A 22,183-nucleotide genomic window follows, 5' to 3' on the forward strand; every position below is an offset into this window, starting at 1 on the left:
TAGGACCTTCTTCTTAAGATTCCAGCTTCTTTCAAGAAAGTGCTGGATAAAAACCTCAGATCAACTAGCTACTGAAGTGCAAGTGAACTTCAGCATGTGGGATAAACAGCCCCCCTCACATCTGTAATCATTATGCCGGTACACTATGTACTGTAGCTTAATACAGGACTATTCAATGTTTTATGCTCCAACTATTGAAAACGGGGACAGTGCATTCTTTGGGTCTAAAGACACCTGCAAGAGCACGATTGCTAGAACTACAGGATATTAGCGGGTAGCCTGTGCCAATGAGCTCATGACTCAGGGTGTAATGCGCACACAGGTGACTCAGAAACACACCGTCAGCAGGTATCATCCCCCCAGTCCCAGTCTGGTGTGTTTTGAGCTCGGTCTGAGGTGTCTGAGGTAGGGAGGACAGGAGGTGCGTCGGTCAAGCCAGGTCTGATATACTGTAACTTTCTGTTCTGACAGGTTTCACCTGCATTTCACCTGCATCTCAGCTATGAGACACCCAGCCCAGGAAACCCTGCTGCACACCCTGAGGAAGCTAACAGATGTTGGGTGTGGCCATGTGGTCAAGAGCCGAGGCCGTTCAGGTCTCAGCTGAACAGCTGTGGCTCTGGGTGCCTGGAATACCCCTGCACAGAAGGATGAGCCACTGGATCTCCCACATTACAGTAACGCATACCCTGCCCGCACTCCCATTCAACATCTTACACAGCCACTAGGGCAATGTTCCTGCCCGGCCAAAAACTCCATCCTTGTTCTTTCGCTTGTTGATAAGATGTGAAAGAGCTTTTAGAACAGAGAAGAGGAGATGGCACTTCTCTACACGGAGGGGTACTGTACGTGAGTGTGGAACAGGCTGCCCCGCCACCCTGGTAAAGCCGACACCCCCTCTTCTTTCAGGTAACGGCGGCAGGAGATGGCCAGAGGACTCTCCCGTGTCCTTAAAAATCAAAAATCTCAACATACAGAAAGACACATGGAGCAAGCAGCTCCATACGTTAAATTCCATACACCGGTAAGACACAAAGGAACAGCATTCCGAAAAGGAAATGACTACAGCACACCAGACCTTCACCAGTCAGGTACCAATCCCTACAGGTCCGTTCTTACTTAAAGGAAGAAAGAAATTACCTTCTGTACATTCACTTTACAGATCCTTTTTTCAGGAATGTTGCCGATGTGTTACCATCTATGGCCACTAAAGTCCAGCACTGGGAACTCGACTCGTGAACATGAACAGGCTTTGAACACTATGTCCCAGTTGCACTGTTTGATCCAAATATGGAGCGATCCCCAGAAATATGTAACCTCATAAATTCTCTCCATAAAGCTCCCAGTCAAGAGGAAACGAAACATTCTGTTGAAGTTTTCTTTAAACAAAAGCTGAGTAATGTTCATTTTCACTATCCTGCTCAGTAAAGCAGGAGTGCTTTAAATATGCCAGGCATGAGGCTTTGGAATTCTTTGTGCATCTGCAAGGCCTCTCCACTGACAGGATGCAGATGTCACATCTGTAAACAGCTGTCAGCACCCTGCTCAGGACCAGACTTCCAGCAAGGAAGCAGTATGTCAGCCGTCATCCGAAGAAACAGCCTGCGACGATCCCTCGTTGCTCAAAATACACAGCCTTTTACTTGAAAGACCAGGATGGCATTCCTAATATAAAACTAGATGGCTTCATGATTGAAGTTTTTAAATGGAATCTACCCTTCTGTTGAAATATCTGAAAACAGCCTCATGGTGTGCTGAAAGTAATCTTTTATAATACCGTGTACTATTCCCCCATATTACAATAATTTTTAAGACATTTTTAACCAGATTACAGTCCCTTTTTTCCAGCAGTTCCAAAGCCAGAGGTTTCCGACTCTAAAAGAAGGAGGAGAAAATCCAGCTGTTGGATAGACAGTATTATGCTTGCAGCTACAGAAACTCCTACTGTGTGTAAAAACATCTCGCAGAGAAAAGAGAAAAAAAAAGATCAGCCTTTTTTGTCCTTCCCAAGCACAGGCTAATTCCTCAACCTGCTGAGCTCGATAGGAAGCTGCTCGTGACTTGCATGGTGCAGTGGGCGGTTTTGCTTACTTTGCTTCTTCCTGCTCAGCTGCGTCCCATCTGGCCCTCCCGCAGGAGCTCCGCAGCGCCGGGCCCTGGCCGGGGGACCAGGGACCCTCAACACCTGCACCTCACCACACCGAGCCGCCCAAGCTGGCATGGGGCACACTCCGCACTCTCGGAGTTTCAGAGAAGCCTTGGGGTCTCTTCTTTTAAATCAGTGCACTGAAACATTGATCTAACAACTGTAATAAAAATAATAATAATAATAATTCCTTACACTCAAAGCGCTTTACAGGTAATGGGGATCCCCTCCACCACCACCAGTGTGCAGCCCCACCTGGATGATGCGACGGCAGCCATAGTGCGCCAGAACGCTCACCACACATCACTAACTGTACTAGGATTAGTTAAAAAACACATTCTTCACTTATTAAATAAGTGGATAGCCTGGGTCAGGCACATTATGCCAGTTTGTATGTCTGCATCATGTCTATTTACTGTACTACTGATACACATAAACAAGGTTATTCAGTCCATCTTGCTAGTTTGCTGCTAATAACGTAATCATCTAAGAACTATTTTCCCCAATAACGAGATAAGTGGGGACATCACGGTCAAAGCTAATTTTGTATGATAAATGTGGGGAGCTTAGCTAAAAGGCAAACAGTGTTATGGGATATATAGTTAAAATTATAGAATAAAAAACAAGGGATGTTGCGTATCCACAAAAAATGATTTTTTGTTATAAAGTATAGTCATATAGTTTATATAGTTTTTGTTATGGAGTTATACACTTTTCAGTTATAAAGTTAAAAACAAATAATAGATGTCTTTCATTCATTTTACAGGTGAACATCTATTAAAAAGTCCCCGTCTTGTTTAAAAGCCCGGGATTAACTGACAATTAAGAGGTTGATTCCCTGTTGCACTGGAAGCGAATGTTAAGTGTCTCAAAAGCACTTTGCTAGGACACACCAGCAAAACCTTTTATCCCCAAGGAAAGGCAGGGAATGGCTCTGAAGGCATACAGTATCAACAATTAATGATCCGCTCATTCCATTCTTACTGCTCCTTAATATGAGGCACTTCTCCTTGGAACATTTAAAAATGTCAGAGGGCCACACCAGCCGTTTCACTGAAGACTAAATAAAATCAAGGACAAAAATGATGTACTGTAGCTAGAACAATAGTACATTTCATGAACGTCAATCATCTCCAGCAAACACCTCAATAAAATTGACCATAGCTACAAAATAGCAAAAACAATTCATTCCAATTTGTGTAAAATTGCTTTAGACTACTCTACAAATCAATGTGATTCATTTTTCAGCGTACCTCAAGAAACATAAAGCCCTGCGCAATAACACACACAAACAATTGACCAAAAAGTACAGCAAACTGACCTGGTAAAACAAGGTAAATCTTAATTATGGATTAAAATTGTTGATATTTTTAAATCTCACTCATGCCCTTTTCACGAACAGTCTGGGAGTCTGTACTGGCCCTGGGCAGTGAGCCCCACAGACGTGGTCCTGTGCAGGAGAGGCTCCAGTGCCACTGTGTGCGGGCGGCTCTTCAGTGACATGACATGACCATGACATACTATTTTCAGTAACAGCGTGCTTTCTCCGGTCAGGTGCATCATGGAAACAAACTGCTTTGCTTTTCTCTTTACAGCTCAGCAGAAAAGTACACCCCCCCTTCTTTCAGTAAAAGCCTTGCTTTCATTTTCCACCAAAACGGATTCATCAGACCACCCGTGAAAGGTCTCGCGCATCAGACCAATCCAATCCAGCTGTCTAATCGTCATTGTAATCAGAAAGATAAGCTCTCTTTTACTTTCATGTGAAAGGGTATCTTCTCAGATCGCAGGCTCAGAGCCCAGAGCTCTCCCTTCCCTGCTGCCTGGAGGGGGAGCTGTCCTTCAAGACAACTTAGATCTCACCTTTAACACTAAAACAAAACCTCTGTGCAGCGTTGTGCCTTCCCATCAAGAACCACTGTTTTCTTTTTTTTAATCAATCAGATCACAGCAGAAGTGCACTGAAAGAACAGTCAGGGCTCCTTCTGTGAGCCCTAGGGGTGACCAGGGAGCTCCTGGAAGTGCTGCTCACGTCACCGAGCTGAAGTGCATCCAGAATGTGCTCCTGAGAGAAAGACCTGTGGCGACAGAATGTTGGCCATCTTCAGGGCCCAGACCCTCACGTCAGGAAGATTTTGTGAAGAACGGGCGGGCTTCAGCTCCCTTTGTTGTATGACTTTGGAGCATAAGAACAGTCGCAAATGGAAGGAAGCCATTTGGCAGGGTATTGGCTTCAGCATGACAGGACAACTTGTTCCAGACCCCCACAACCCTTTGCGTAAACATGTGCCTCCTGATCTCGGCTTTAAAATGCACTTCCCTGTAGTTTCCACCTGGAAGACGAAACACTCCACCGAGGACTGGTCTATCAGACTGACAACACGTTGCTAGGCACAAAATAAAATTAAGAAAAAACTCCAGCTTTGGGCAGACACCAAACTGTCCGTCTCTGTTGCCTCGCCCCCGGAACACTCTCAGCCAGGCAGGGGATTCTATTCATGGCAATGACTTCACTGTACTGGATCGCCACAAAAAATTAAAAGATAAAATCTTTTTTCTAGGAATAAAATAACAAACCAAACCTTCCCATCAAAAACTGCAGCAGTATTTACTCTTCTAAACCACCGAGGAAGCGAAACGCTGTAGGTTTGGATGCAGAGGAAACAAAGTCACCATGGAGAGCAGAGCGCTAGGGTGTGTGCGGTGTTCGCTTCCTCTTTGCTGCCTGAGAGTGTAACTGGAAGCGCGCCTGTGAGAGGCACAGTCAGCCGCTTCCTGGCAGTCGCAAGACTGGCCAGAGACAAGCACAGGGACAGGACCAGTCTGCCAGGGCCTTCCATTAAGAGAAAGGAGCAGAATGACAAAATCAGCTCTAAAGGACTTGGCAATACATGAACAGGGAATGTCTACTGTGGAAATAAAAAATCTTGACATTTGACTTACAGTTCTGTAGAGAAAATAAGAATATAAATAAAAAATAAATGTGGCACCTTCGGATACCAGTGTGTACAGGCTTTGTGTGTGTGAGTGTTTCAGACTGGACCGGTGTGTACAGGTTGTGTGCGTGCGACTGCATGCGTGTGCGTATGCGGGTTTCAGACTGAATTGGCGTGTACAGGTTGTGTGTGTGTGTGTGTGTTTCAGACTGGACTGGTGTGTACAGGCTGTGTGTGTGTGTGTGTGTTTCAGACTGGACTGGTGTGTACAGGCTGTGTGTGTGTGTGTTTCAGACTGGACTGGTGTGTACAGGCTGTGTGTGTGGGGGGGTTTCAGACTGGACTGGTGTGCACAGGTTGTGTGTGGGGGTTTCAGACTGAATTGGCGTGTACAGGTTGTGTGTGTGTGTGTTTCAGACTGGACTGGTGTGTACAGGTTGTGTGTGTGTGTGTGTGTGTTTCAGACTGGACTGGTGTGCACAGGTTGTGTGTGTGGGGTTTTCAGACTGGATTGGTGTGTACAGGCTGTGTGTGTGTGTGTTTCAGACTGGATTGGTGTGTACAGGCTGTGTGGGGGGGGGGTTCAGACTGTCTGTATCTCTGTCCTGTACAGAAGGAACTGGCGGGAGGATTTCTGAAGAGAGAAGAGGAAAGGCCCCTTGTGTTGAGATCAGCCTCTGGGTGAGGGGGTAAACCAGTGACCCCTGAATCCCCACAGGCAGGAAGGGCTGAGTGGAGTCCGAGATGTGTAAGCAAGGAAAGACTGCCTTGTTTTAAGTGGGCAGCGCCATGCTCAGACATGCCATCACAAATGTAAAGCACAAGACACGCACGGTCAAGAGCAGTTTCCCGAAAACGAAAACAGAAATTGACTACTAAGCCAAAAAAATAGAAACAAAAGCAAAGTTCTTCTGACGTACACTGTACAACACTTTCAAACCAGTGAACTGAAAGTAGAAGCATTGGGTAAAAGAAACGTCTTTTCTCAGCTCTAGATAAAAAAAACACAAACTTCCATACTCTTCACGTTCTTCAATTCGTACAAAATCATCTTCCAAAAACAAGCATATTCACAGCCTGATCCTGTACAGCTCCCGTTCACAACAGAAGAGTAGAAGACCAGTCACAATCGTGAGGCCATCCAGCCCTTTTGGATGACAGTGGGAAATTGATCCCAGGTTCACCTCCAGCTGTTTCATGAAAGAAGGCAGGATAACGGCTTCTGCAACATGGCTATGTCGCTTGATCCACACTCCCAAAACCCTCCGTGTAAAGAAGATCCTTCTGCTCCCAGGGAACAACAGACTTCCTTATCCCAAGTGCCCTCAGGTTTGTGTTTCACTGTGGACGAGGAAGGGGAAGTTTTCCTCCACCCTTGCACTGAGTACACTGATGTTTCGTGTGAAAAAGAAAATTTTCCCAATTATTACGTCCTTCCATGAAACACAAAACATGCAAAATGTTTCTAGCCTAACACACTGCAACAGACAAAGGCCTGTGACATTTACAGCTCTAGAGATGCACAATATTATCAGTAGAAAAATTGAGCTCAGGGTTAACTTTACTAAAAATCAACTTCACCTGCCACAGCTCTGAAGACCGGTTTACAGTCTGCGCTACAGGGCTTCAAGCACCCAAAATAGCTCCCTTCTGAACAACATGCCAGCACACTGAGAGCCTGCCGCATCCCAGAAGATGCCAGTCAGGTGTGAAAGAGAAACGACAGTAGCTGTCGCTGTCCCTGGGGAACCGTACTGAAGAACAGCTTCACACAGAACCGCTTCTACATCACCCTCGAGGAAGCGTCAGTTTAAGCTCGCCTCGCCCATCTTTACAGCACACCTAGCCTCCTGCTCACACTTGCTATTCTATTGTTTTAAAAAAAAAGAGCATTTTAATATCAAAGCCAAAGCGTGCAGTGTAGCATGAAGCCTAGACTGTGAAACCCCGCCATCACCATCAGCAGATAAGAAAGGCGACACGAGAGACAGAGGGAGCAGGGGAGAGGTGGAAGGCGCTCACCTCGCAGGGCCTGTCCGGAGCTCTGCTGTTCGGCACCTGGAGGAGCCGGCAGCCGTCCTTGGCCAGCCTCTGGACCATCTCGAGCCGGCTGAGGTCCTCCTTGTCGTGGAGCGTGCAGACCACCCCTGTCTGGAGAGCCGGGGGCAGAGTGAAGAGATACTTTAATCCACAGTCCCAGGACATGGCTCGGCCTCGGGCAGGGCAGGGGCACAGCGCCGGGGCGGCTCGACGTTCTCCTACAGCACGTGCGGCGAGGCGGCGGGCGCTCGTGAACTGCTCTGATCCCAGGAGCAGACTAGCAGCATCTCCGCGGAGCTCCGAGGGAAAGTGCAGGGCTGCAGGGATCTCTGGCGCTGCTGGCAGACGCTTCCTGTTCCACTCGGCACCGGCAAGGGGAGGTGAATGAGCTCCTGAGAAAGAGCCCGCCCAGGCTGGCCCAGGCTGGCTCGGGCCGAGGGGGGGTGGGGCGTGGGGTGCTCTGATACATATCGTTATCGTCAGGGGCTGGCTATTGTTTATTTTCTGTGGGGGGATATATTTTCACTGGCAAGCCTCTGGCTCTCTCACGCCACAGAGGGCGATAAATCAAACCCTCGCTGCTGTAAGCAAACACAGGAGCACAATAGTTTACAAAAAGACGCGGGGAGCAGCTTAAAAAGAAAACACTCGCAACAATGAAAGCCCATTCTGCTCGTACAATCTAAAACATAACCCCGTGGCCATTTAAACATCCCAAAGTGCTGTGCTGTGTGCCACAGCTATTTTAATTTGTGATGACAAAGGGCTACGTCTTGGTTTCTAAAGAAGTGCCCCCGCCTGTAGTTTAAACTTTAAAACATTAAATGTCACTACAAAATTTATGACTTTATGGTTACAAAATCATCTTCTGACATTCCACTTTCTTATTCTGTGAAAGGCTGCACAGGTAATGTTACTTTTTTAGTTTTCTTACAGGGCTGTAAAATTTACTGTTAAGCGCATAAGCTGCAAAGCTATAACAAATGTCACTTTTCAGCCTACATGACTGACATATCCCAAGTCTCACTTCTGTCCGTACGGATGGAACACATCCTGTTCTCAAACAGGAATGAATCGATCGAGGAAGCCAAGTTCCAGCGTATTGCCGGTTTGTGGCAGGGGCATTAGGGTCACTGAGGACACAGAAGAGGTCATGGGCGAGAGGAGGTCATGAGAAGACCCATCAGCAAGTTTAAACTGCAGCCCCGGCATGTGGCACGACCTCTTGCAAACAGCAGCGTTCACGTCGCTACACTTTTCTGAGCCTAAGCATCTTTCCACCAAGGCCAAAGCCACATCAGAAGGCCCTTCCCAGATCTCCGAGCTCCACAGCTGTGGCTTTCCTGCAAGTTCCAGTTGACACGAGTCAACAGAAACAGATCACTGTATGCGCCATTAAAGAGAAACACTCCCTGAAAGTTATTTTTGTCATTTCGTAAAAAAGCAAGGTTCACTTTCAGTAGTCGTGAAAAAGCGGAAGGAGAGTTGCAGAGTCTCAGAGTACGGGTCTCTCGAAGATTTTTACAGCTCTCAGCATCTCTCATCTTGGCACAGAAAGGCAGGGCACCATCACAAGCAGCCCCTGTCTCTGCGCTGCCCGACGCTGCAGCTTCACACCCACCCTGCCGTCCTCGCTGGCAAAGACAGATCTCTTCCTTGGCACGTGCTCTCAGACCAAGGCGTAGGACGGTCCTGAGCACTGCTGTACGCCAAGCGTGTTTTCGGAAGAGCTCTGCTTGCCCTGCTGGTGCACTGTGTTGCGGCTTCAAGGAGGTCAATCAGTTATTACAGGACAAGTAAAAGCCTTTCCGCGCTGTGCTGCAGAAGCACCCTGAGTGAAGGCTCACGAACGTCTGCACCGCAGCTCGCAGGATGGCTGAGGAGAGGAACCTTCGGCCCCAGCCTGTGCCTGTACAGGGGACAGACTGCAGTACTAGCCCAGCGCGTAACCATCTGGGAAAGGACTGAAGTCATAAAAAGTCTTAAATTTCCAGGCAGGAAACTGAAATTAAGCCTTTTCTAAGATGAAAGAGTGGCATTACTGCTTTCTGGAGCTTGGAAAAACACCATTCCTTTGTGATCAGGTTACTCAACTTACACGGAAAAACAGTTTTACTAATACCCATTAGTACGATGAAGCTATCAATCACAGTCATGTCCTCTTTCACTGAAGTAAAGAAGGATTTTTTTTTCAACATTTCAGCTTTCTTGAGAATGCTTTGAGCATTAAGTTAATTTACATTCTAAAAATCTATTCTGCCAGACTAATCAATACATAAAAAGTAAAACATTAAATTCAGAAGCAGCGAACCCACTACCTTTTGGGGAAAAAAAAAGTGACCCAGCCTGTGGAAAATTAGAGCTTACCAGTAAAAACACCGTTTGCTTTGTCATCTTAATCCAGACTTTATTTAAACAGGTTTATCCCAGTGGAACCATTTCCTATTACAACAGTAACACAGCCCCCTTACTACAACAATACAGAATAGGTTATAATGTCAATGAAATCTCCCCGGGCTCACAACTCATCTAGAGCTCTGATCCAAAAATAACACACAGACAGACTGGACCTTTGTGTTGCAACACAATCAGCAAAATAAATAACAGAGCAGAATCGAACAACAGCTTATATACTAACTCACACAGAAGGAAAGTGAGGACACTATCTCTATCAGCTACCCACATACAACTCAAGACTAACGCTTGATAACCTGAACTGGTATCTGTTCTTCTCCCCCTTCTGGATCATGAACCTCGGAAGATGGCCTTATTTGCACTGACGTGAAAGCTATGAAGATTTTTCCCCATGTGGTCTGAAGCCTTCTGAGCCGTGATTCTGTTAAGACGCTTTTAATAACAGCAGGTTTGAAAAATGTAAATACAAAGTCTTTAGAAACATCTCTAAAATAACAGCACTGATAACGAGCGTCTCAGATCAGTCACACCAACAATCACACACTTGAAGGAATAGCTGTAAATCAGAACAATTTCTGTATTTTATGCACATAGAAGTTCCCATCGACCTCTAAACAACACTGTTCCTCCTTCAGCATCCCTGTCAGTCCTGAGGCTTATCTGTGATCTCACTGCCCTCCTGCTGCTACAACAAGCTGCTTGGGAACATCAGGCCTCTGCCTCTTCAGCACAACCAGACTGAGTCTGCACACATTCGGAGTTAGAAGGAAATGTATAAAATGAGACGCAGGCAGTACTGTATAAACATTGTCATATTCATAGCCCGTCAAACTGAACTTTGCACTTCCCTAGGGTATAGGCAGCTGAAATACAACAGCTCCTCTTATACATCTCATGGTCTCTTCCTTCAAGCTTCCTTCAAACCCTTAACCCAAAGACCACAGCCTCTTGCCTTATCTAACAGTGCACATGACTGGAAACAGCCACAGAGGTCACGTGATGTGTGCAATAAGAAACCGAGAGCTCCATAACTGAGCACATCTCCAAAAAATCAAGTGCCTGCACAGAAACATTATCTGAGAAAACACAAGATAATGGCAATCACAGCCTTAAGCCATGAAACCATGACGTCTTCGTCTAAGAATAATTACGTTGAGTCACAAGACACAGCACACACAGCACTTCACATATCACTCACAGCGATTGTTTCCCATCCTATACAATTACAGGAAGTCTCGGAAGTCTCGTGTTGAACACGGCACAGCTCTATCATGATCAGTGCACACATCTGTCTCTCACTGGGTTATTAACGAGCAACGTTAATCCTCGTCTGGCAAAACTATGCTTGAAATTGTGAATTAATACTTAATTTGACAGTTAGGAGTCCTCTGTTTTATTGGTCAAAAACAAAAGATGGTGAGAAAGTACTCAAGTTACTTCTTCACATCATTGGTATTGATCAGTACATAATTCGCCGTGCAAACCCAGTTCAACCACTTCCAACACAATTCAATGCAGGATGTTTTTAGCACCACTGACAATCTCAAAGCCCACATGTACTTCGATTCCAAGACTGAAAAAGGGGTTTAAAGTGCCATTACAAACACAAAAGGCAAAGGACCCCAGTAACAGGAATATTCCCACATTTCCATATCCCACACCTCTGCATGAACCCTCCAACGGAAGCAGAGCAGATGGATGCACTACGATCAAACAGCGAGGATTTGGAGAAATCCTTTCAGCCAAGACTAATTAAATGAGCACCAGAGATATGTGCTTGCCTGCTAAACCCAGTAATCTTCAAAGCCCACCTACCCAGCGGTGACCGGCGAGCCGAGCGCGTGCTCCTACCTTCTCTCCGCTCCGCTCCTGCTCCGGCCCGGCCTCCTCTGCTCCCGCCTGCTCCTCTTCGTCAGCCACTGCAACTGCACAGGCAGAGGGGCGTCAGGGGGGCTTGCCGGGCGCTGTGCACACTCGTGCTGCGCTGTGGCCGGGTCTGCGCGGCCCCGCCTGAGCGCCTGGCACACTCCCGGCCCGAGCCTGTGCCCTCTGCTGCTTTTGGCCAGGTGGCTGCTTTCCACAAGGGATCCCCCTTCAGAAACTGGCCTTCCTTTGGGAATTTGGACACCCATTGTAAAAGCACGGACAAGGTCAATGCACCCCACTAATCCTGCAGCACGATAGTACTGTCCCCCTGGTATTAATCACACAGGCAGAGGTACCTGGGTGCCTGCCCTGAAAGTCCTAGTTACGGTTTATTTAATGCATGAATCCAGGACGGCATTTCTAAATAGTTTCAGTTTTGTGTCCCCCAACATTGTGAAAGAATGAAGCCACAACAGGACTGTGGAGCACCAGAACATGTGGGGCAGCGCCAAGGAGCCCAGGACGCTGCTGTACAGTACGCTTGCTGACATGCTGAGGTTTCAGAGCAGGTGAATCAGCCTCTGGTCTGTCATCCCTGACGAGATTCCCGAGGACCAAACAGCATTCAGAGTCTTCTTTTCAAGGCTCACAAGACTGACTCCCTAGAAAGGGGGCATCACTGTGTCAGGGATTTTTCTCCCTTTGGGGGGGTATTGTGGACTCTCCCCTCCGTGCCCACAGGTCCGCTATCCCAGTACAGGAAACGTCTGTGGACAGGTTTGTGGAAAGCTCCCTGTGGCAGGAAAACGCACTGGGGCTGATGGATTGATGGCCTGTGGCAGACGTGTCTAGCGCAGCTTTGTTGAAGCTTGTTAAAAATGTGCAAGGCACTGACCTGCTCAGGGTGGCATTCCTAACATTGTTCCTTATTTTATTAATATTCACTGAAAAACCCACTGGGGCTTTTGCTCCCGATTCTACTGTTCTTGACAGGTTAAAATAAATTTGCAGAAACACTGCGGGTAGGGGATGGAGGGTCTTATCTTCTTCCCCAACCTCCGCGAAAGAGCCCGCTAAAAATGAATGTGTTGTTTAAGTCATCTCCTAGCTTTTATCGGCCAAATATACTGTAAGAACCACAAAGACTTAGGATTTATTGCACCTCCGCTAAATAATTTTAAAAGAATGTATCGGATATTTCACCCTATAAAGCTGTTTAGCAAGTGCACAGCAAGGTGGAAATTGCTCAGGAAAACATGAGTATAGAGCAAGATCCTAATCTCACAGCTCTGCAGAAAAGGCAGAAAGACAATAGCTTAGGACTGGCTGGAAGAGCAGGTCCTACTGGGGATTATCTGGTCAGAAAATACATCTCCAGCTGTGTTTCAGACTCGCACTGTAGGGCTTGACCTGCAGTGTACCGCGCAGTGCAGGCTGCATGTTCTCTTCACATCCCTCTCCTTGGCTCCAGCAGTAACAGCGTGTTCTCAAAAGAGCCCATTCGGGATGTGCGACTTTCCTGCGACACTCCCTGAGGAAGCGGACCGAAGACTTCCCTCCTGCCATTCACGAGGGCGACCGGCCCGTGTCGGCTGAGCCAGAGGCCAGCAAGAACAGCGCTCGGTCTCCCCCAGCCCTCCTGCAAAGCACGCTATGGATGCAATGACCTGGGAGGGACATCCACTGTGATGGAACAGGCCGTGCACTAATTAACAGATGGTGTAATTAAGACTTGCATTGTTAATTGACTTGTCAAAGTGTGCTAAAGCTCACAGGCTCAGGAGTACGTATTCCCACTGCCTGCAGCTAGCGAGTCCCGGGAGGTTTACACAACAATTGGAGCCCAGAGAGTCGGGGGGTTCAGTTCTCCGCGGGAGGGGACACAGAAGAAAAGAGAGTCGGCTGCAGGGCTGCTCCTCCCAGGATTCTCAGCAGACAGAGCTGCCACTTGTCCAAGAGCCGCCCGGAGCAGCGGACATGCACGCACAACCATCCTTCTGAATATTCCCGCCATGCAGGGAACACGGAACGTGGACTTCGTTAATACAAACTACTAATGAAGCTCAGGGCTGGCATCTTCAGAGGAAAGCTCTGTACCTCCTTCAGGCAGACAAATCCAGGAATACATCCTTTGAGCCGAAAGAGAATCGCTCTGGCTCGGTGCCCTGGAAGAACAGGACAGGTGCTCCTGCCCGAGGTCCTGCCTCACGCCGTCGGCAGGTGGAAGGAGGCCGCGCCTCTGCCCGCTGCGGGGGAATCACGCGCCCCGCTCGACCAGCGGCCCTCACGCCCGCGCCGAGAGCACCTGCACTCACCTGACCTCCGCGCCTTCCTCGCAAGCGCCGCCGCCAGCTCGTTCTGCACCTGTCCAGGGGAACAGACACGGAGCGGTCAGACTCCCCTCCCCCTGCGCACAGCTCCTCACAGCCAGGGGGTGGACAACCGAGACAACGTCACTTCCACTCCTGGCCTCTGTGAGGGCCTCAGTTTTGAAACAGCATCTCATGCATGGAGAACAAATCTGTATATTTTTGCACCTCCCTTGTAATTAAAAGAAAGGAAACCATCGATTATTCTGGTTAACAAAAGCACACCACTCAACGCACAGATGCGTTTAACCAGGGCTGTCACACTCAGTTCCTAGGGGCCCAGTGTCTTATGTGTTTGTTCTACAGGAGTAGCAATTAAACAATTAACCTAATGGATATTCTGGGTAACCTACAGTACATCCTTGGTTAGAGAATACACATTTGTCAAGTTTTTTATGGTTTATTACTCAAAACATTCAATTAATCAAAGGTACAGTCACCTATGAAATTCCTCACAGCCAAGTCAGATATACAGCTATTAGGATATTAATTAAACAATTAGACCAAGTATGCAACAGAGGACTTGGTGACCCAGAAGAGACAAAGAGTGTCCAGGAGTCTGCTGCTTGTGTCCTCCCACCTCTCAGCCAGCACAGACAAACAAAAACTTTCATTTTTTCCAGCCGGATGAGCTGAAGAGCGGAGCACAACCACAAGCAGACAGCTGTCGAAGCCACAGAGCGCAGACGAACGTCAAACAGTGACACGCTCCCCAGGAAAAGGAGACGTTTGTGCTGCTCTGAGGACAACGGATACAGTGCCAGAACCCATCGCCTCAGAGCAGGCACTGACACAGCTCTCTTGGGAAAACATCAGCACATCCTGTGAGCTCATCAGGATTTCAGAAGGGCTGCTATTTCTGTTCCCACGCCTGGTCATGTACTGGCAGCCTTTCCCAAAGCATTGCACAAGTTTTTCAGATCTGCCCATCAGATCAGGCAAAACCTAGCAGGAACTCCCTATACATAACTGATTTCCTTTTCGTTCTGTTCAGATGCGTGTTTTGTTTTACTTTCTCTTAAAAGATTGGTACACAAACAACAGAAGGCAAAGAGGAAATCACCCGCCCTAAAGATCACCGAACGCATCTAGGAAAATAACCTTCCTGGTCACATGTTTGTTTAGGGATATAAAAAATAAATTCTATCTAAATGAAGTTTCACATAATGCAACACACTAGGAGCAGAAGCTTGGCTGGGTTTCTTGAAGGGCAGGACAAGGTCAGATTTCCACACTGCACCCTGATTTAAATAAAAAGCTAAGTGTATCAGTGATAAAATATTTGTCATTAACAGCTCTCTGGAGTTCCACTTGCTTATCAGATAAAGACAATGCAAATGATTTTGCGCCTAACTAAGTTATGTTTTTTTTCCACAAGAAGGCATAACTGCAGGCTGTGCTGCTCGACAGGTTTGCAACATATTATTAACCATTATTACGCACAGTTACATAACCCACAGACATGAAAACGTTATGTGTATCGTCTATGAATTGACAAGCCAGCACCAAGGCTCTGGATTGGATCAAATATTTTCCAAACTATTTTTTTTATCGAGTTAGCGATTCGTTTTTAATTACGAGAAACAAGTTGTAGAGGCCAGGTTCTGCATCAGAGTCGGGCAGCTGGTCGGCAGTGACCCTGCAACAGAACCTCAGGACCCCCAGCGCAGACGCACGGGGGCTTATACTGGCCCCCAAGAGACAGGGCAGGGCTTCTGGACTGGGGCCCTGTCACAGCCCTGGTACAGAGAGCTCTCTTGGTGAATAGTGTGATCCCAGAGCAGAGCCCAGGCTGGGCAGAGAGAGAGTCACGGAGAACGGTCTCACTAGTGCAGCAGTGGACAGCACTAGTCTCAGGACCTTCCTAAGAACAGTGCGCTGGTGATCAGAACTGGGTCTTCATGAGGCTGCCAGGCCCCAGCGGCTGAAGGCAATCTGAGTAGATACAGAAAGTCTTTGCAATATGCAATACTACTCTCTACATTAGGTCCATGCTGTTCTATTTTTATACCTTCAATAGTCTGGTGTCATGTTCTAATATTTTGTTTAAAGTCATTTGCAACCTCAGCTTCCAAAACAAATAAAGCAGCACAAAGAAAAGACACAACAGCCTGCTTAACCTGTTTAACAAGTTGTTACTAAGCTCAAAGTCCTTGTAGTAGGATCACAGTGGACACTACACAGTGATGAATAATAAATATAATACTGTACCTTCATTAGTTCTAAACATAAAATGCACATCCACTGCACAAACAGGGTGGTAGGTAAATGCCATTTGAAAGTGTCTGCATTCAGAAATACAGTCCACGCTAGATGACTGCAGAATGATATTCAATGACAATGAAAAAAATGAAGATGAATAATAAACTCTTCAAGCCTCTGACATATTCTCATTGAACAGATCAATCTGCACATGCCAGGACAGGACCACAAATCCAATGTCTTAGTACTCCTGTGCAGAATAACGGAACTGTTACTGAATTGTGCGGAACGTGTGCAAATGTGCTGCTGAATTTGTAGTTCATTGATCAAATCTTTCAGTTTCAAGGGGGAGGTGAAGATCTGCTGCTGCAGTCAGGACACATCTATGGACCAGTTCCTTAACCTCCAGGCTCAAGGTGATCTCAGATACAGTACGTATTGTGTTTCATTAGTTGGTAGAGAAAAGAACTGAACCCCAATGCCAACAGCTGCACAGCAGGAACAGCACCTCGACACAGCTACAGCACAACAGGTGTTCTATCCGCGCTGCCATGACATAGAAAGTTAGCAAACATCAGGAGGCAATTCAGACATTAAGAAAGGCCTCTTTTCTTAGCTCCAGCGCTGCGCAGGAGTTAAGGAGACACAAACACAGACCACGCCAGTTCTGTCTTACTGTTGATGTTAAGCGCTCCAGTGCCTTCATTTGAAGAATTTCATTGCAGAGTTCCTTCTTCTGTTCTGCTTCTCTGTCTGGACTGGAGACAAAAAAAGATAGTATTGGGTAAAGATGCTACATCAACACCAGCATTTTTAACACATACTGTAAGAAGACGGGTTTATCATCTCATTAACATGTAACAAGAAGTTATGTAGAATCTGGAGCACTGAAACATACACAGATAATAAGCTGATCACCAGGAAGTGATTCTACCTGTCCATGACATTAAAATGTTTGGTCTTCAGCACTCAGGTCTGTGCTAACAGATCAAAAGAAACCTGCGGTAGCTTTAGAGAACGAACTGGTGCTGCTTAACAGTCTGGGAAAGGTTACAAAGCCTTATCTGTGTGCTTGGATTTTCCCTTCAAGGTTATACAGTGCCTTTGCAAAGAACTAAGCTACGATTTTGACAAGGCACCACTTTTCTCAGTGTGCCAGGTGTTCACCTCTGAGTCCGTGGATGAAATCTAATCAGCATATTTTAATTAAAATTAGAAGGAATTCCGAGCTCCTGTGAAAACTTCAAAGTGAACGTTCGCCTTTTACAAACAAGGCAGAAGGTACCACCTGCCTGCGTATGACCCAGTTTCAGGAAAAGCACATCCTCATACTGCTCGCTGGCTCGATGAACACTGTCCATGTTTAAACCAGTGGCACACACACCTTTTCAGAACAACACCACTACATCCACATCAGCTATAACTACTTTAAAAAGCAGGATAACAAGCTGAGCGTTAGCTTGCTCATATTACATTTAGATTGCATTTTTTCCAGATTATGCCATACCCATATAATCTTACATATTAAAAATGTCGTAAAATGTAACAAGCATGCCTTGCGGAAGGTTTCAAAGGATAGATAGATGATAGATAGATACATACTTTATTGATCCCGTGAGGGAAATTGCAGTGCAACAGTAGCTTAACACACACAACACAGCCACAGTGTAACGAATTATATAATAATAGTACAATACATACAATACAATACAAGAGTTACTCACAGTCCGGACGCACAAGAACAAACTAGAACAGAACAGTACACAGAAAATCGTATCACACTCATTTCACACATATGAATATAAATATAGATGTAACTATAGATATAAATATAAATGTATTGCACAGGTCCCTGGCATATATTACACAAAAAGTGGTTGTAAATGGGAAAAAGAAAAGAAAAAGAAAGAGAACAGATGTAGCAGTAGATGTGTAGATGCGTTTAGTCCAGAAACAGGTCGCTGTCGATGTTGCCTCTGCCAAGACGCAAGGTGGATGCGTTGTACAGTCTTATGGCAGACGGCAAGAATAGGAGGCCATTCAGAGCTACAGCTTGTCTGGCTGCTACTAACTCTTCCAAGAATCTCACCTAGTAATTTCTTCCACGATACAATGTTTCTCTCTCAGCCATTGCTTTATTCAAGTGAACTTTGCACACTACACGCAAAATAGAATTGCCCCTTTCAAACATGTTCACATAGACAACTCACAGTAAACAAGAAACACCCTGGGATGTTTAATGACCACAGAGAGTCAGGACCTCTATTTTACATCTCATCTGAAGGACGGCACCTTTTTACAGTCTAGTGTCTCCATCACTATACTGGGGCAGTAGGACCCACACAGACCACAGGGTGAGCGCCCCCTACTGGCCCCACTAACATCTCTTCAAGCAGCAACCTTAGCTTTCCCGGGAGTCTCCCATCCAGATACTGACCAGGCTTTCAGTGGGTTAAAAGATAGGAGTTGCAGGGGGAGATATCAGTAGACAATACTGAAATAAAATATATGCAGGTGATTTTGAAGAACAGGTTTCAATCAGCATCTTTACCCCTGGGTCTGTGTGGCACATTTAGGTGAGAACATGGCAGACAGACACACACATGATCTGCTCTTCACACAGGTTACTCATCCTTAAGTGCAAAGCTGTCCAAGGGGTGGGGAGACAGAGATTCATTTTGACAGTTTTGCTTCAGGGAAAATGTGTTGTTCAGCAATAAGCATTTATGTAAATATCAGAAACGCATGTCTGGTTAAACCAATGTCTGGTTTAAAAAAAAACTCCCAGGTTTTTGGCAAATATCAATTCCATTTCCCTTTCTCAGCAGAAATCCTAATGCTTTCCGCCAGAAATCTTGGTTAATTAGAATCCCCCAAAAAAACATAATTGAACATATAAATGCCTACACAGACACCAGGAGCACTGTGGCCACCCATAAAAAAATCGAAACCTGCAGTAATAGAACCGCAGTTTCATGAAATAGGTGCGTCAGCAGAGCCTGTTTAAGGGGGTCAGGCCACGGGCCGTGCCTGACTGCCCCTCACCCCCCCCCCACGCCGCCCCTCGCTCTCCCACCTGCAGGTCCACTCCCTCCCTCTCAATCAAAGCCCCGCCTGCAGCAGGTGCAGTGAAGGGTCCTGCTACACGGAAAGTCACTGTCCACCACCTTTCAACCAGTGTTCCTGAGCACACCGGGGTGAAAACTACCTCAAGCAATTAACAGCCAGAGGCCTCCCTTCTTGGGCTGGGTTAATTAGCTGCTTGCTAGAACATTACTTCAGATGTTCTCAGGTAATGGACCTGTGTGTAATTATCTGGGCTGGTGTAACTGTGGAGGGGGCAGGTTGACAGGCTCTGGTGCAGCAATGTGGACTCCTGTGAAATGAGCGCGTGTGGGATGAGGCCTGTTACCTGATGTTATATTGATCATTTTAATGTCATTACATCACACCGTTTACTTTGTAATGTTTGCATGCATTGCAAGCTTTTGTGTATGTGGAACAGCCGCTTTGAGGCAAGACAGTTCTGAGAAATCAAAGCCTTGTCGTATTGTGATACAGAACGAAATGCACATACTGTATACCAGTCTTAACAGAAACTGAGCTGTGCTTCAGGACAGAACAAGACACTGGCCGTCTATTCATGGCATGGCTGAAGGTCAAGCTTGGAGCAACAGCAACAATGGCATTATGGCCTGGTGCCTCGCCTCTGTGTTCAGAGGAGGCCCTAGACACACTACTCTATGAGTCTCATTTCTCTGCACCAGCGGGCAGAAAAGACACAAGAGGTGGAACACACTCTGTTATCTGCCTTTGCAAAAAAAAAGAATCCACTCACACAACACGCCAAGTCCAGCTGACAGAGAGAAGGCCAGTACTGAAAGGACAGCACCAATGCGGAGCACAAGTGTGGGTGTTGCTGTGAGGGGGAAACGTGCTCCCCAACTGCTCCCACAGCACTGTGACACACTGACACCTGCTGGCCAAGAAGGACACAGCAGCTGAGCAGCCCCCTGCCCCCAAGCCACTGGACATCTCCAGATAAAGCTGCCGCACGCTGGGCTGAGAAATCACTGGGCACTTCCGGAATTCTTCCCCATCTCCGGTTCTGACCTCAGAGACCAGTTCTGCTCCGATGCTGCTATTCCTCCTCCATTTATGGCTCATCTGTTCACACCCACGTTAGCAGGAAAAGCGAAGCTCAGTGTATGAGCACTCCGCCGTAACAGTCACCCTAATTCAGCGAGGTGTGGACTTAAGATACCTGCAGTTTGATCTTTCGCAATTACTGCAAACACACAAGCAGCAACACACATGAATCCCTGACAAAGCCCTCTTAAAGTCACACAGACTTTCAGCTATTAAATCCTAGTATAAATACAGACAAAGCAAACATTACAATTGCTCAGCAGAAGGAACAACGGGTCAAGAGAGACCATTTGTGTGATTTATAATTCTGTGTTTTTAAAGCTACCACACCAAACTATCTTTTTATCATTTGGAAACAACTACACAAAAAAATTAAATGCAGCTAAAATACTTAAAGTCACTGTAACAGGATTTCGTATTCAGCCGCTTAGCAACAGACCAGACTTTAAGGGATTTATCTAACAAAATCCGGGAGGGAGATTCTATTATCGTAGCCGATTCCTTCTGAACCCACCAGCGAGATGGATGGTAGTTCACTCCCACTCCTGTGCCGACAGAATCAGAGCAGCTACTATTTCCACTTAGTCTCTTCTCAGTTTCATTCCCAGGCTGGTGCCCCTTATAGACTGCTGTTTCAGCTGTGGTTTTAAAGACTATTTTATTTTGATAATCAAGTTCCATTAATGGAGACTTACGGTAAACAAAAAGTAATCACTCTTGTTCATCACAAGTTCTCCATGTCTGTTCCGGGTACAATGGAGGGTGGACTTCCCTGTGTGATGGACTACTGGTGCTGGAATTATCTACGTTGACGTTCACAACACAGAAGGACAGAAGAAAGGGAGGGTGAAAGGTTGTTTTACCATCTCCTGCAGCTGAGATCAGAAACTCAGATAGCACACTCTTATCTCCCATCTGAGGAAAAAATACTCCTCTGTCTCCCCAGATTTTTCATCATGAAGCACAGACAGCCCTGCAGCTCCCAGCCGTGAGTCTGAATCATATTCAAACCCATGCAAATCACTACCTCTCACTGACCGCACTGCGAGTGTGCCAGTGTCTGGGTGCCCAAGCCCATTTAGATGAAAGCGTGAAGCAGATCCATGTGACATGGTAAAACTGCAGCGCATCTGAAAATAATTTCAATCATAATCATTAAACACTGTGCTTGTACAAAAAAAAGTGAAGTGAAAGAGATTTGGGTTTTTACAGGTCTGATGCAGGATTTTACATTAATTTTTTTTTTAACAGAACTCCGGAAATAAAATAAAAACAGGATAGCTTAGGTAATTGTTTAGCTCTTTTTATAAATATTGATCACCCTATTAAAGCTCAGAAGGACGACACTGCTGGGTTTAAACTCTGTATTCCCTGCAAGCATGTGACCCCTGCAGACCAGATTTCAACTGAGCACAGTTTTGTGCCATTCTGACAGGTTTTTTTTATACTGCGGTTCAATCAGACGGCATTTTATTTTCCATTACGGGAACAATATTCAATTTCCCTGAATCCATACCAAGAGCTGAAAGGGCTCACCACAATGTCTTTTTCAGTTCTTGAATCAAATAAATATTTATTGAAAACAACTTTTTCCTGGATTCATAGGCCCCTAAATCCCATGACGTTAAAAACAATTTATGAGTAAATGTCAAATTTAGATAGGTGTTGCACAAATTTGACAAATTAGCTTAATTCGTTTAAAGAGATAACTAACTGAAGATCATTCTGAAACAAAAATCAAACTTTCCTTACTGCTAGTTTTGGGAAAACTCATCCACATTTAAAATGCGATTTCCTAAAGGGGGTTTGCACAGCCTGCACAAACCACAGCTCTGCCCCTAGCTCAGATTCTGCAGGACTCAGAGCTGACTGAGCTTCAACAGACAGCGACTCTGACTACTGGGTCCCACAGTCAGCTGCAGGTGATGCTGGCAGGACCCGAAAGAAAAGACTGCAAGCCTGGCACTGCAAGTGCGACAGCACACAAAACCGCAAAGGAAACTGCTCGGCCAACAGCAACATGGGGACATGACACTGGAGACAGGGGTCCAGAGGGACAT

The 22,183-nt window shown here is 46.2% G+C and overlaps 1 protein-coding gene across 1 annotated transcript in view; it reads right to left on the minus strand.

The window, feature by feature from the left end:
* The window catches only part of rapgef5a (Rap guanine nucleotide exchange factor (GEF) 5a), a 73,900-nt gene that overhangs the window by 37,273 nt on the left and 14,444 nt on the right, over window positions 1-22,183 (minus strand). Inside the window, exons 6-9 of the mRNA XM_088928912.1 lie at window positions 16,651-16,732; window positions 13,719-13,767; window positions 11,389-11,462; window positions 7,105-7,233 (exon numbers count right to left, since the gene is read on the minus strand). Coding sequence (XP_088785038.1) covers window positions 7,105-7,233; window positions 11,389-11,462; window positions 13,719-13,767; window positions 16,651-16,732 — 334 coding nt within the window. The remainder of the gene's footprint in view (window positions 1-7,104; window positions 7,234-11,388; window positions 11,463-13,718; window positions 13,768-16,650; window positions 16,733-22,183) is intronic.

The sequence above is a fragment of the Atractosteus spatula genome, chromosome 12 (genome assembly GCF_055471065.1).
Source record: "Atractosteus spatula isolate fAtrSpa1 chromosome 12, fAtrSpa1.hap1, whole genome shotgun sequence".
NCBI lineage: Eukaryota > Metazoa > Chordata > Actinopteri > Semionotiformes > Lepisosteidae > Atractosteus > Atractosteus spatula.